Below are 13,674 nucleotides of genomic sequence, written 5' to 3'. Positions count from 1 at the left end.
CAAACATGGTCGACGCCTCATTAGAAGAATCATCTGGACATTTGTGAGGAACTCTAACCAAGAAAGCAACGTCACACAGATCCAACAGACAGTTTCCATGACTGCAAGTGTTGAGTGGAAAAATGCTACATTGCATTATTGCATCCTCTCACCACAGGAGGCGCTGTTGGCACCACTGATTGCTGATCAGCTGTTCTCTGATGATCTGATTGATACTGTGAATAACGGGACTCACTGAACTCTGTGACACAGTGAAGATTACAGAGTTTAACTTCACCCTTTAAGACTGACCACAGAACCAAGTCCGCCAGAGCTTTTGTTATATTTTTACATGCTGTGGAGCCATTTGTGGGAGCATTTCAAGTTGCTATACATCAATACAACTGTTATAGCCCTAATTTTAATAATATGTATGCATTAAGTCCATAGTAACTACATAAATTGCAAAAAAAACCTCTGCTCATCCATCTCTGTGAGTATCAGGATACATTTGGTTCATAATACACAGAAAAATCAGAGTTATTACCTGTAATAAATGTGAAAGATTCCTGCAGTGATAACCAGGCAGGACTGAAACACATCCAAGCTGTCACCACGGTAACAGCACCGCCCATCCACAGGTGAGGGGAGGAGCAAAAAGAGGGACTTTGACCATTTTATACTAAAAACACTCAACTAATGTTTCTAATATGAAACAAATAAGCCCACATTAATGTGAGCGTTTATTAAATAATAATAATGATGATTTCCTCCTGATCTCATTTCCACAGCAGAGAAAACTGTGGTGTATATTGAGGTGGAGGGTGTGGTCTGTGGCTCAGGTGTAGAGTGAGGGTGGGGTGCACCACAGCAGCATGCTGGGACTGCTGAGGGTGGAGGAGGGAGTGATGATGACATCAGAGCTGCAGCACAGAGACCAGTGAACACACAGTCTGTTCATCTTTGCATAGATACAATATACAGCACAATATTGAATGACAGACACGCTGTGGGAGCTTCCACAGATACACTGACGTCAGCATCCAGAGTCCTCCTGCTGCTCCCCCCTCAGAGCCCCGTGATCAGCACCAACACATTCAGTTAGATGACAGAGTCCAGCTGCAGCTAGAATCAGCTCCCCTCTGTGAACAACAGCACAGCGTCAGTGTTTCACACTCAGTGAAAGGAGGAAACAGCAGAAGAACACCATGTGTGCTACGTTTCCCAGGACACACTACAAACTGCACAAATACAGAGCAGCACGTGGAAGGACCTGGAGCTGCATTTACAGAGCTGCAGACAGCGTGATGTCCTGTATGGACAGGTGGAAGGAACCAAGTCCTCAGCTGGAACACTCGTGTTTGTCCACAGACAGGAAACACAGCAGGAAACTTCCTCACAGAAGTGCAGCTCATGGATAACACACTTCCTGTCAGTCAGAATGAGGCTGCAGCCAAACACAGAAAGGTGTTTTTGTCCAGATGAGCCCAGAGAAGAAACACGAGTGTTCACAGACATCAGAAGCTCAGAGAGGTGAAACATGAGGTTGGAGTCCTCGTCAGCATCCAGAAGAGCTGCTGTGAAACCCTGAGTACTCATGACAGACTCTGATGGCACAAACACATCATGATTCAAACAGAAAGACAAACATGGAGCTCCTGATCCTCCTGCATGAGAACAAGCTGACATGAGCGCTGTGTCTGAGAGTGTCTCCCTGTCACAGTGACAATAACACAGCTGCTGCTCACAGTCATTAAACTGACCTGAGGTCAGCTGTGCTCCTTACATATGAACCATGTGACCTCACATCAGTGCTGTGGATGACTGTAGTCATAGAAGAGTAGAGCTGTAGCAGGTGGTGTGAGGAGGAGGTGGTGTATTCTAGTTAACGCAGTACTGAAACACTCCAGCAGAGGGCGCTGTTAAGTCCTTATTGTAACACAGTTACTGTGTGCAGTTAGACTTCATACATAATCTGCACTTATTTCCATCAGACATGCTGTCAGTAAATCATTGGTTTCTATACATTTCTAAACACAAAACCTCTTCACACTTCTAACATGCACATTTACACAACTAAATGGCAGTATTGATGAAAAGAAACACATTCAACAAATCCATTTAAACCTTAAAACAAACAAAAGGAAGCATCTCTATGGACAAACAAACCCCTCCACTTGGTTTGACCTGCTGATGTCATGTGTGACATCAGCAGGACTTTAAAATGAGGAAATGCCGGGCGGGCGTTTCCCCACACCTGACCCTCATGAAGACTGAAAAGACAAACAAAGTAAGAACAAATGACTTAATCTGTAACATAATAAAATGTAAAGAAACATGTAACTGAGTATTCAGCTTCATTTGCAGAATGTTTGATTTGCCAGCAACTGAATGCTTCCACACACAAACCCGGCATAGTGAGTGAAGCAATGTTACTTAACAAATAGCAAATCATAGCAAATACATAGAAACAGAATAATGTGTTTAATATGCAAAAGAAGAAGAAGAAGTAAACACATATGGGACAAATGGAGACCATTGCAGCTCATCCACCAGTGGGGTAAAAAGAGCAACCAAGAAAGTGGCAGCCTGCACGGCCACAGATGTGCTGGAGGAGCTAGAAGCTCTACCCATGGAGAAACTCCTGGAGAACCTTGCTAAGCCTAACAGGGGACAGGTACTTCTGCCCAACCTGGCAGCCACAAAGTGAACTCATTTAGGTAAAGATAACCACATGCACCTAACCAGCCTGCACCAGCCTGACATTTCTTCCTCCTAAGTAAAAACCAATGGATGGATTGAACTTAGAGTCTCAGCTCAGTTTTCTATTTTGACCACCTACACCCCAAGATACTCTTTTAAAAAGTGTTGTTTTCAGATCCCTTTGAAGTTCATAAAGGGCCTGTTCATTTTCATTCAGATGTTTTATTACATAAATGTTACTGTTTTCTTTTGATTTATGCTCCCACTACACTGCACCTCTACAAACAACAATGCCACGGACTGTCAGCTGCTTTTACATGCTGTGAACATGAGTAGGTTTGATCAGAGTTTCAATTATCAAAGAAAAGACAAACTGAGCAAAAAGAAGGAAAAAAAGACCAACTTCTTCCCAACTGACAAGAAAAATACTCATCATGTTTTCATAATAAAGGATCAGGCTCCCCATTTATGACAGCTTGGACCAATAATGTATGTTACACTGATGCTACTGTAGAGACAGGGTCAACATCTCTATTTAAATATAATTAATATACAAAACACAATCAAAGTTATACATGAATTATTCATTATTTTTACTATTGATAAAATTCATGTATACTAATCAAAGTTATACATGAGTAACGACATTATTAATAATGATTAATAATAATAATTCTAATGCCAACATGATGACTGTTCATAGCTCCTGCTTTGAAATACTGAACTTAAACATTGAGCTGATGAAAGATCACAATTCACAGTGGCCCACTGTCAGAATCATTCTGAATATAAACTCATCGAGTTAATCTGAACCTTTCTCAAATGTGCTGTGAATAAATGCTGCTGCAAGCCACTGTGGGAAAGCTGTGTTATTATCATGGAAACATCTGTGACACATTCACAGAGGACGAGGACACAAAGGGACGACACGCAGAGGCTGTGTTAAAGTCAAAAATCCAAATCTTTAGTCCTAAACAGGCAGTGGTTACAAACAGGAAGACGAGCAGTCCATTAAACAGTCTACAGGGTCAAACATACAGAGAATTCAAACAGCTATTAAAAACAAATAACTGGACACTGAAAAACTTCAGTGATGTGTGAGGCACCAAAGGGAAGCAGCTGAGTATATTCAATGAATTCTCTTCAAATACAAAGACAGAAACTCCTACAGGCAGCATGCAAACTGAGCAGGATACACAAAGATCAGAGATTACAAAAGAAATCAGAAAAGGATTTCAAACTTACTGAGAGCAAGGCCTCTGTTACAAATCTGTCTAATAGAAAAACATGCTGTACAGATACAATACGCTCAGTGTTCATGGTCATTTAAAAACTGGCTCTACCTGAACCACTTCAATATTTTATGAAGTCACTGAGTCGACCATTTCTACAGTTTGTTTCCTTCATTGCAGTTAGAGTGCGGCTGGTAAGGATGAAAACACACACAGAGCGTAAATTGTCTTTGTTAGTAACAAACGTCAGCAAAGAAAAGACAAAACACACAAACACTCTCATGATATTCATGAATCATTAGAAAGCATCCAAACATTCTGCTCGTGGACTTTTACAGTCTTATTTGCACTCGCTCATCTTCATAATCATCCTGATCAATACATGACAGGGGAGGCTTTGAGGTAGGCGGGGCTCTCTGCTGATGTCAGCATGAAAGGCAGGACCAGCGTCTGCCACATGTTGGTGAAACATCACAGTACACTGGCGTGGTTTCCTTTCCAGATGTTGGACGTTTGACACTTCAACGTTGAGGCCAACAAGAAGACACAGTTTTGGGTCGGGTTGCTGCAGGGTTTCTAACTGAGCAAAAGCAGAAGCACACAGACCAACAGGGATCAGATGCTGAGTGTTAGAGGAACATCTGTGCTGATCACTGAATGCTGCTGTGGTCTCTTGTTGAAGTTGGCTGGTGGGACAGTCTAATAGTGATATCCTGCCCATCGGAGGAACACTTTTAAAAACACATGCAATACTTTGTTTGTATTACAGTCACAGTTTATGTTATTTTTGTCCTTTAAAAGTGTTGCTGTACTATAAAGTCCTATAATTTGAGGCTAAAATGGCTCAGAGAGTCTCTCTCTCAGAGGATCTCCTTTGAAAGTGGAGACGGCTTTATCCGCTGATCCACGTCACTTTACCTGGATGTTTTCTTTGAAGCTGGATGAAGACTCCTCTCCCTCACTCCTGCTGCAGCTGTGTGGTCCAGTTGGCCTCTGAGGTCACAGTCAACATCTGTAGCAGAAGAGGGGAAATAAAAGTCCAGGTTACCAAAACTGGGAGCTTTTCCAAAATAGAGCGTAACTGGACTTTTTCAGCCTTACAGGCAGATAGTCGTCTGAAGCTGCAGCTTTTTCTTTTTAGCTTTTTCCAATCTCTGCTCTCGGCTTTCTTTGAGAACATGTCTGCTTTCTTGGCATGGGTCTGTCTGCTGTTGGTGAAGAGACTAAATCCACATACTCGCTACTAAGATCTCCTCAAGTAGTCTCAACCAGATTACAGTTTAAGAGTAAACGTCTCCTGAGAGTTTCACCTTGGGGAGATGCTGTCTTGCTAACATGCAATCATGAGCATTAATCTATGAGGTGAAAAAGTCATTTTAAAAGCTCCAGCCACAAGTTTTATTTCATCTGTGTTTTGGTCAGAGTCCCATCAGACCTCCAGAATGGTGTCAGAGTGTTTTCTATCCACGTAATGAGCACAGGCCTCAGGTCCAGACCTCCACGGGCACCATAGCCTTTTTGGAGCTAATAGGTGCAAGAAGGTTTTGTTGGGATAGGAACTGAAGAGGAAACTGACGAGGAAGGCAAGGATCTTCTTCAGCTCCTCCGAGCCGGGACCTCTTTGTGTAGGCCAGCATTGGCCAGGTAGCCCTCCAGCATCGCTGGATGGCCGACAGTGGAAAACCTGGAGGAGTAGGAGAGAAACAGCAGCTTGGAGCATGTCTTTATACTGTTTAGTTTTTAGAGCCACAGACTTTCTTTTAACGTCATTGTTCAGGATCTATGACTGATTATGTATTTATTGTATTCCTCCATGACTGTGTGACAGCAAGTGGAAAAAACCAGCTTCACCTTTGTTGATATGCTTGTAATTTTAATATTGATTAAATGGCCCATGAAATAATAGAAAGCTCATATATGAAAATGTATTTTAAGAAGTAAAATGTTAATCTGAGTACAAAGGAGTACACTCACCTTCTGGTAGATGGAGGTGTAGCGAGCGCTGGTGAACATCCAGGCCTCCTCGTAGAACTGATCACTGATTGGATCCAAAACATCGATGGAGGATCTGTGTAAGTGCTGAGGATCGTCCTGATGGACAGAACAGAAGGAGAGTGAGACAAGTGAAGATATACTAAACAACACTGTGACATGAACTGAGCCACACACAGTTTGATTCACAGGTGATTGACACATTATTTGACCACGAGCAATCTTTTCTGGTTTGACGCCGTCTTTGTAGCCAGAAACCAGCTCTCTCCTCGGCTTCCTCCACTACACGCTTCCCCCACGCCAGTCTCCTCCGTCACTATAAAGGGGAGAGTCATGAGCTCCATCACCCTCACCTGTGCCGTCCAACGTCCCGCCAGCAGCCTCCACTGCAGCAGGCCAGAGACCACACCCCTGCCACAATAAGTAAAAGTATATCCTTGCTGTACCCTTAATGCTAAATGTGCTAAATTAACCGCTGCCTTTGCCCCTTTGGGATTATTCTTATGTCACTGGGATGTTGACCTTTGACCTTCACATTAGAGAGATGGGCAGACATAATTAGTGTATGAATTTTAAAGTAACAGGTAATAAAGAGAGTGTAGCAAATGTAGTCAGGTTTATTACTCTGTATCACACATGAGTGCCCGAGGGAGGCGGGGCTGACTGGGGAGACACAGGAAACAGAGAGACAGGGCTGACTCGACATGAAACGATGAAACGTGGGACACGGGAACAGAAACTAAACACAGGCTGAAATGAACACTGAGGGAGGGAGAACTAAGATTACTGAGAGCCTGATAAATAAGAAGAACAAAAACCAAGAAAAACAAGAGTCAAAGAAAACCAAAAACACAAAGCATTGGGCCAGGACCCACTGCTGTGACATTTATATGTGATAAAAACATTAAAAACTGCTCAGATGTTGAAATCTTTCTACGTATACTTTAGGTTCAGCTCTGCAGCCTGGCATTTGGTTAAGCATGATTCAAACATTTGATTTTGTTTAACTGGTTTTAATTATAGTTACTTTTTGTGAACATTTGTTGCAGCATTTAAAAATACATCATTTATTTTCAAACTTTTATTTGATTTAGAGCATCATATTTGACCAGCGTAAATGTTTTAATTTCATATAAAAGTCAAATACAAAACGCAAACAGTTCAGTGAAAGGAAACCAAAATGGCAGAAGTGGAATTCATCAACTGGACATTTAAACTAGATACCGTTCCTGTAATGGGACGTACAGGAACTGTGCAGGACCCACATTGTCCCGCAAAGGAGGAAAGGAACAAGGAGGAAATTGTTCACTGTGTAGACCTACACACTTGTCTGAAGGCAACCACAATGCTACCTCATGGGTTAGTTGGGTCAAGATGCACAACAGAGGTGACCCTAGCAGGCCATCCACAGAAATGCCTGCTTGATACAGGATCACAGGTTACTACAATATCTGTATCCTTTTACAACAATCATCTTCATGAACAACAAATTCAACCACTCCGTGATCTTCTCCAGGTGGAAGGTGCTGCGGGTCAAACCATTCCATATCTTGGATACATTGAGATTTCTGTCAAGTTCCCCAGAGATTTTGTTGGTGAAGAATATGAAGTAACAACATTGGCTCTAGTTGTTCCGGACGTACACCCTGACGTCCCCGCTACTGTGCTAATTGGGATAAACACCCTGGAACCCCTGTATGAACAGCATCTTAACCAGCATCCGAGCTATCAGCCTAGCACTCATGGGTACAGAGCGGTGTTGAAAACACTACAGCTGTCACACAAGCAGAAGGAGAATGGCAGCATTGGGAATGTGAGGCTACTAAGCAAAGCTCCAGTGCGTGTTCCGGCCGGCCGCACTATTGTCATCCAGGGCTCTGCCAAAGTTTCCACCCCATTGTTTAGCCAGAGTGTTCTCCTACAGCATCCTGCTTCCACCTTACCTGGGGGTTTGTGCGTCAGCAGTTGTCTCATCAACTTCCCAGTTCTTTCTCCATACAAGGTTCCTGTGGTTATTACGAATGAGTTGGAGCAAGATACCTTCATTCCACCTCACAGTGTCATTGCGGATTTGGAAACCTACCACTGTATCTTGTCTGAACACCGCGTGACCCATCTTCCAGTCAGGAACACTATCACCAGCCTGAATTTTGATTTTGGTGATTCCCCACTGTCACCTGAATGGAGGACGCGAGTCATAGGCAAGCTGAATGACATCTCGGAGGTCTTTTCGCATCATGACTTGGATTTTGGATGTACATCAGCTGTCAAACATCATATTCCACTCCATGACAATACACCGCTCAAGCAACGTGCCCGGCCAATCCATCCACAAGATTTCGAAGCTGTCCGCCGTCACCTGCGTGAGCTTCTGGAAGCCGGCATTATAAGGGAATCATCGTCTCCTTTTGCTTCGCCTATCGTGGTGGTCAGGAAGAAGAACGGTGAGGTCCGGCTGTGCATAGACTACCGGAAACTAAACCTTCAAACTATCAAGGATGCATACCCCTTACCTAATTTGGAGGAATCCTTTTCAGCACTCACTGGTTCTAAGTGGTTTTCAGTACTCGACCTGAAGTCCGGTTGCTACCAGATCCAGATGGAGGAGGAAGACAAGGCAAAGACTGCTTTTGTGACTCCTCTTGGGTTCTGGGAGTTTAACCAAATGCCTCAAGGTGTTACCAACGCCCCAAGCACCTTTCAGCGAATGATGGAGCAATGCATGGGGGACCTTCACCTAAAGGAAGTGCTCGTTTTCCTGGATGACTTAATCATCTATTCGGACACTCTTGAGGAAGACGAACGAAGGCTGCTGAGAGTCCTGAACCAGTTGAAGGAATATGGGCTGAAACTGGCACCGGAGAAATGTCGATTCTTCCAAAAGTCTGTAAAGTACTTGGGTCATATTGTCTCTGAGGAAGGAGTTCAAACAGACCCCGAGAAGATAGAGACCATCAAGACATGGCCGGTTCCACAGACTTTGAAACAATTGAGGTCTTTTCTGGGTTTCGCTGGTTATTACCGCCGGTTTATAAAAGACTATTCCGTCATTGCCAAACCCCTCAATGACCTGACTCGTGGATATTCTCCAGTTCAAAGATCAAAGACCCTGAAAGCTCGCAAGACATCCACACACGGGCCAAATCAACCCTTCGGTGAGAGGTGGAATACCAACTGTCAAGTTGCATTTGAGACCCTGATTGAGAAGCTTACAACTGCCCCGGTCCTTGGGTTTGCAGACCCGTCTCGCCCATACATTCTGCACACCGATGCGAGTGTGACCGGACTTGGAGCTGTGTTGTATCAAGAGCAAGAGGAGAAACTCTGGGTTATAGCTTATGCTAGCCGCGGATTGTCGCAGAGTGAGAGCCGTTATGCAGCCCACAAGTTGGAATTCCTCGCCCTTAAGTGGAGTGTGACCGAGAAATTCCAAGATTACCTGTACGGGGCAGATTTTACAGTGGTGACGGACAGTAATCCACTGACCTACGTTTTGACAACAGCTAAACTGGATGCTACTGGACACCGTTGGTTGGCTGCATTGTCAACGTACTCTTTTAAACTTCTGTACAGAGCTGGCAAACAGAATTGTGACGCTGATGCGCTTTCGCGGCGACCTTACTCCTGCTCCAATGATGAAGTTTCTAATGACCATGAACTCATTCGTCAGTTCATTTCTCAACACACAGCTGATTCTGATGTCCTCCCAGAAGAGACTGTGAGAGCAATCTGCCAAAGTCATTTGGTCAGAGCCACACGGCCGGGTGACTGCGGTGAGGTTGGCTTCACACTTGTCGAGTCTTTGTCAGTTCAAATGGATACCATCCCTGACAGTTACTGTTCCGAGGACTGTCATCAGCTGCCTGTCGTTTCTACTCTTAACATCAAAGAGAAACAACACTCAGATCCCTGCATTCGAGAGCTTATTCACCAGCTTGAGACGGGGGAGAGGGTTCCACCAACAGCAAGAGCTGAGCTCCCTGAACTTCCGTTCCTGCTCAGAGAATGGTCCAGGTTGGAGCTGGTGGATGGAGTCCTGTACAGGAGGAGACGGGACAATGGAGACCTTTCATACCAGCTTGTCCTTCCAGAGGAGTTGCGACCATCAGTCCTGAAAAGCCTCCATGAGGATATGGGCCATATGGGGATTGAACGTACACTTGACCTTGTCCATACGAGATTCTACTGGCCCAAAATGGCAAAGGATGTTGAGCAGAAGATTAAGACTTGTGGCCGCTGTGTGCACCGAAAAGCCCTGCCGGAAAAAGCTGCTCCACTTGTCAGCATAAAAACATCTCGACCCCTTGAGCTTTTGTGTATGGATTTTCTTGCTCTTGAGCCTGACACTAGTGGCACTCGTGATATCTTAGTCCTGACGGACCATTTCACTAAATTCGCTGTTGCCATTCCAACACCCAATCAAAAGGCAAGAACTGTGGCGAAGTGTCTATGGGAGAATTATATCATTTATTATGGCATTCCTGAGCGAATCCATACCGACCAAGGGCAAGATTTTGAGTCAAGACTAATAAAAGAATTGTGTGAGTTTGCAGGCATTCAGAAGAGCCGTACAACCCCTTACCATCCGAGGGGAAATCCAGTGGAGCGATTCAACAGGACGTTGCTGGCAATGTTGGGGACCTTGGAGACAAAACAAAAAACAAGGTGGAAAGAGCATGTGAAACCGCTGGTTCACGCCTATAATTGTACCAGGAACGAGGTTACAGGGTTTACTCCTTACAAACTCATGTTCGGTAGAACACCTCGTCTACCTGTGGACCTGGCGTTCAATCTGCCACTGCGGGAATCCAAGCAAAAGAGTCACTCACAGTACATTAAGTCACTCAAATCGAGATTGGAGGAAAGTTTCAGTATTGCCTCCAGTAACGCTACAAAGGCTGCCGACCGAAATAAGAAACGCTTTGACAACCGTGTGATACCATCAGCATTGGAACCAGGTGATCGTGTGCTTGTGAGGAATGTCCGCCTTCGAGGGAAGCATAAACTTTCAGATAAATGGGAGGAAGAAGTTTATGTGGTTGTCCATCGGGCTGGGGACCTCCCGGTCTACAAGGTAAAACCTGAGAACAGCAATGGACCTATGCGGACCCTTCACCGCGACCTCCTCCTTCCATGCGGCTTCCTCACGGGCAGTGAGATTAACTTGGAATTACCAGAGCAATCACTTCCTCATAGACCAAGAACTCGGCAGCAGAACCCGGATTTAAATTCCCTCACAGAACCTCTGGTTGAGGATGAGGACACAGGAAGCTTGGTTTCATTGTATGTTAATCCTCCAACGTTGCACTTCACTGTGGAAAAACAGAATCAATTTCCAGATTCATCTGACGGTGGGAGCCTAGGACCACTGATTTTGGATCCTTCAGTTGAAGTGGAAGTGCAAGGAGAACCAGCCTCTGTGTCCAGTGTTCTTCCTCCAGCAGTGGAGTCTGGTGGTGAGCAATCTGACTCTGATGTGGAAGACATCCTACTTGAACTTGTTGAAAGTCACCCTAAAAACAGAAATGGCTTACCTGAAAACTTACCTGGCAATGGAGACATACTTGTCAACATTCCTGTCGTTGCTGTTGAAGATTCTCCTGAAGAGTTATTGAGCAGGACACTGACATAAGTGACGGGCTAAGACGTTCACAACGACAAAGAGCACCACCTGATCGACTTCACTATTTCACTCGTGGTAATCCTCTGATTTCCGTGGTCCAAACGATGTTGCATAGTCTTTCCGATGCATTGGGCCATAATGCTAGCCGTCCTTCGTCTGTTCACGTTGTCTAGCGTTTAACATGCGACGGGACGTGCATGGTTAAGGCGGGGAGGATGTAACCCACATAAAAATAAAAAGAACTGCGTCTATAACTAAATTGGAATCTTAAATTCCAACCGGAGCGTGTCCGTGAAGGCATCGTGACGCGTCATGACGCACGCCACGCCACGAGGCTGCACGTGCCTGTTGTGACCAATCCTATTCGCGAGGCACTATTATATGCTGATAGGTTTGTATTGTTGATTGTCATTTATGCTTAGAAATATTTACTCATATATGCTTAGAAGTATATAATCATTGGTGGATTGAAAGAATGTCTCATCCTAAAGAGGTCTGTATTAACTCTGTGTAGCTGTAGAAGGGAGTGCATACATTCCTCAGAGTGTCCTTGGTATAAATCACATACTCCCTAGGAGAGTTTATCCTTGATTTATGGTATAGCAAGCACATGTATATCTGTTTAAATATAAGAGCCTTTTGTTAGATGGACCTAGACGTCCTGGCACCAGCTTTGGGGAGTCTTCACAGGGTCACATCTTGACCACACACACACACACACACACACACACACACACACACACACACACACACACACACACACACAGGCAAGGTACTCTTTGTGTGTATGTAGACGTCATATGTTAATGAACCTATGCATATTCATGTAACCTCAATAAAAGGGCAGCGGTACGGGAGAACGGACGAGAGCAACTGGGGCCAAGCGAAGGAACGGCGTTTGTCCGGTTCTCTCCCGTGCACGAGTAACATGAAGAAATTCGCCTACTTCGTGTCTTGCTTTGCGGTGTAATTATATTGTCTTCAACGTTCCAGCTAATAGGTTTATGCTACAAACCTATCATATGCCTTCCGGGTTGTCGCCTCGAAACGACGCGGGGGAGAGGCGTTAGCAGATGGAAGCAACAGGTACGTGGGGCGAGCGCTTTTCGCTGTTTACTATCTTGGCTTGGCTTTGAATTAATTGTGGATTGCGTTCAACAGTACTTTGATACCGCCGTGGGTAGATGTGTGGGGGGCTCGTATGTGACATCGCACGTAGTGAATGGTGAGTTGAGTCTGAATGTCTGTTTGTATTTGTAACCTGTATCAGTATGCCAGTGCTATTAGATGATGGGATAGCTAAGGCTGAGGCCTACTACATTACTACTACTCTCACTCTACGTGGCTGTAGTCTTGTTATTAGAGATTGTCATTTATTTTAATTTATTACAATGGTTGTATTTGTTGTATATTGGTATTTTCTCATGAACTTTATTGTGTACACTGGAACTAAAGCTAGCTTGGGAAATTTAGATGAATTTTGCTAATAGTGGTCCTGTGATTATAGTGCAGGCTAGTGGTGCCCTGGAGAGACCACAGCGACACCACTACTTTGGATGGCGAGCTAGGCCCAACGAGCCAGAACCCCAGCTACCTTTCTGCGGTCTGGTAGGAGGCTGCTGCGGCCTACACTCTCCTCTCTTGGTTTTCAGTCCCCTAAATCTCACTTCCGAGATTTCCGTCTTGGAATCTTAGTGCTGATCATCATACTTCAAATTTCAACCTGTCTAGACTGTCATACGCGTTGGACTTCTATCAATCATGAAATAAACTTTATGGACATTGTTTGCCAGAGGTTGGACGAGGTTGCTGCACCGCTGTGCAGCGGATATTTTACAAGCTTGAATTGTTTTATCTTTTCCCTGTCTGCAGAATTTGTAAATATTGGTATTTGGTAATTGCACTTTATTTTCACTATAAATAATAACTGTAATCACAATATCTGTGGTTGTATGTTTATTGTACTTCACTCACCTCCTAGAGCCGAATCTGATATCTTCTGAATTAGCCCAACTATTCATAACCAACTTAAATTATTTTAGCTTATGTACTTCCTACACTTGTTTCACCCTGCTATAAATAATAAACGACTACTGCAGCTCGGTGTGAGTCCTCTCTGAGCCCTCACCCGTGTAGCACGTTAAC

The 13,674-nt window shown here is 44.3% G+C and overlaps 2 protein-coding genes across 2 annotated transcripts in view; both read right to left on the bottom strand.

The window, feature by feature from the left end:
* The window catches only part of LOC147300656 (uncharacterized), a 423,782-nt gene that overhangs the window by 322,926 nt on the left and 87,182 nt on the right, over nucleotides 1–13,674 (bottom strand). The gene's annotated exons all lie outside the window — the stretch shown is intronic.
* Nucleotides 3,408–6,972, bottom strand: LOC147300659 (phospholipase D1-like). The gene is made up of 4 exons (XM_086285024.1): nucleotides 5,889–6,972; nucleotides 5,350–5,598; nucleotides 4,833–4,926; nucleotides 3,408–4,494 (listed from the first exon to the last, which is right to left on the bottom strand). Exons 1-3 carry the CDS (start codon nucleotides 6,108–6,110, stop codon nucleotides 4,873–4,875), a joined length of 525 nt encoding a protein of 174 aa, XP_086141150.1. The 5' UTR covers nucleotides 6,111–6,972; the 3' UTR covers nucleotides 3,408–4,494; nucleotides 4,833–4,872.

The sequence above is a fragment of the Aulonocara sp. 'chitande type north' Nkhata Bay genome, unplaced genomic scaffold (assembly GCF_057382095.1).
Source record: "Aulonocara sp. 'chitande type north' Nkhata Bay isolate Kocher_YH1m ecotype deep benthic unplaced genomic scaffold, A_spYH_male_GT1.1 unmapped_scaffold_20, whole genome shotgun sequence".
Lineage (NCBI taxonomy): Eukaryota > Metazoa > Chordata > Actinopteri > Cichliformes > Cichlidae > Aulonocara > Aulonocara sp. 'chitande type north' Nkhata Bay.
This window is presented reverse-complemented; position numbering and strand designations above follow the sequence as displayed.

Excerpts from the sequence above, each read along its gene's own strand:
- LOC147300659 (XM_086285024.1), bottom strand. The coding sequence starts at position 6,110 with ATGTGTCAATCACCTGTGAATCAAACTGTGTGTGGCTCAGTTCATGTC. Across the intron at positions 5,599-5,888 it reads ACACCTCCATCTACCAGAAG|GTTTTCCACTGTCGGCCATC; the intron begins GTGAGTGTACTC and ends CTACTCCTCCAG. Across the intron at positions 4,927-5,349 it reads ACTCTGACACCATTCTGGAG|ATGTTGACTGTGACCTCAGA; the intron begins GTCTGATGGGAC and ends CTTCTGCTACAG.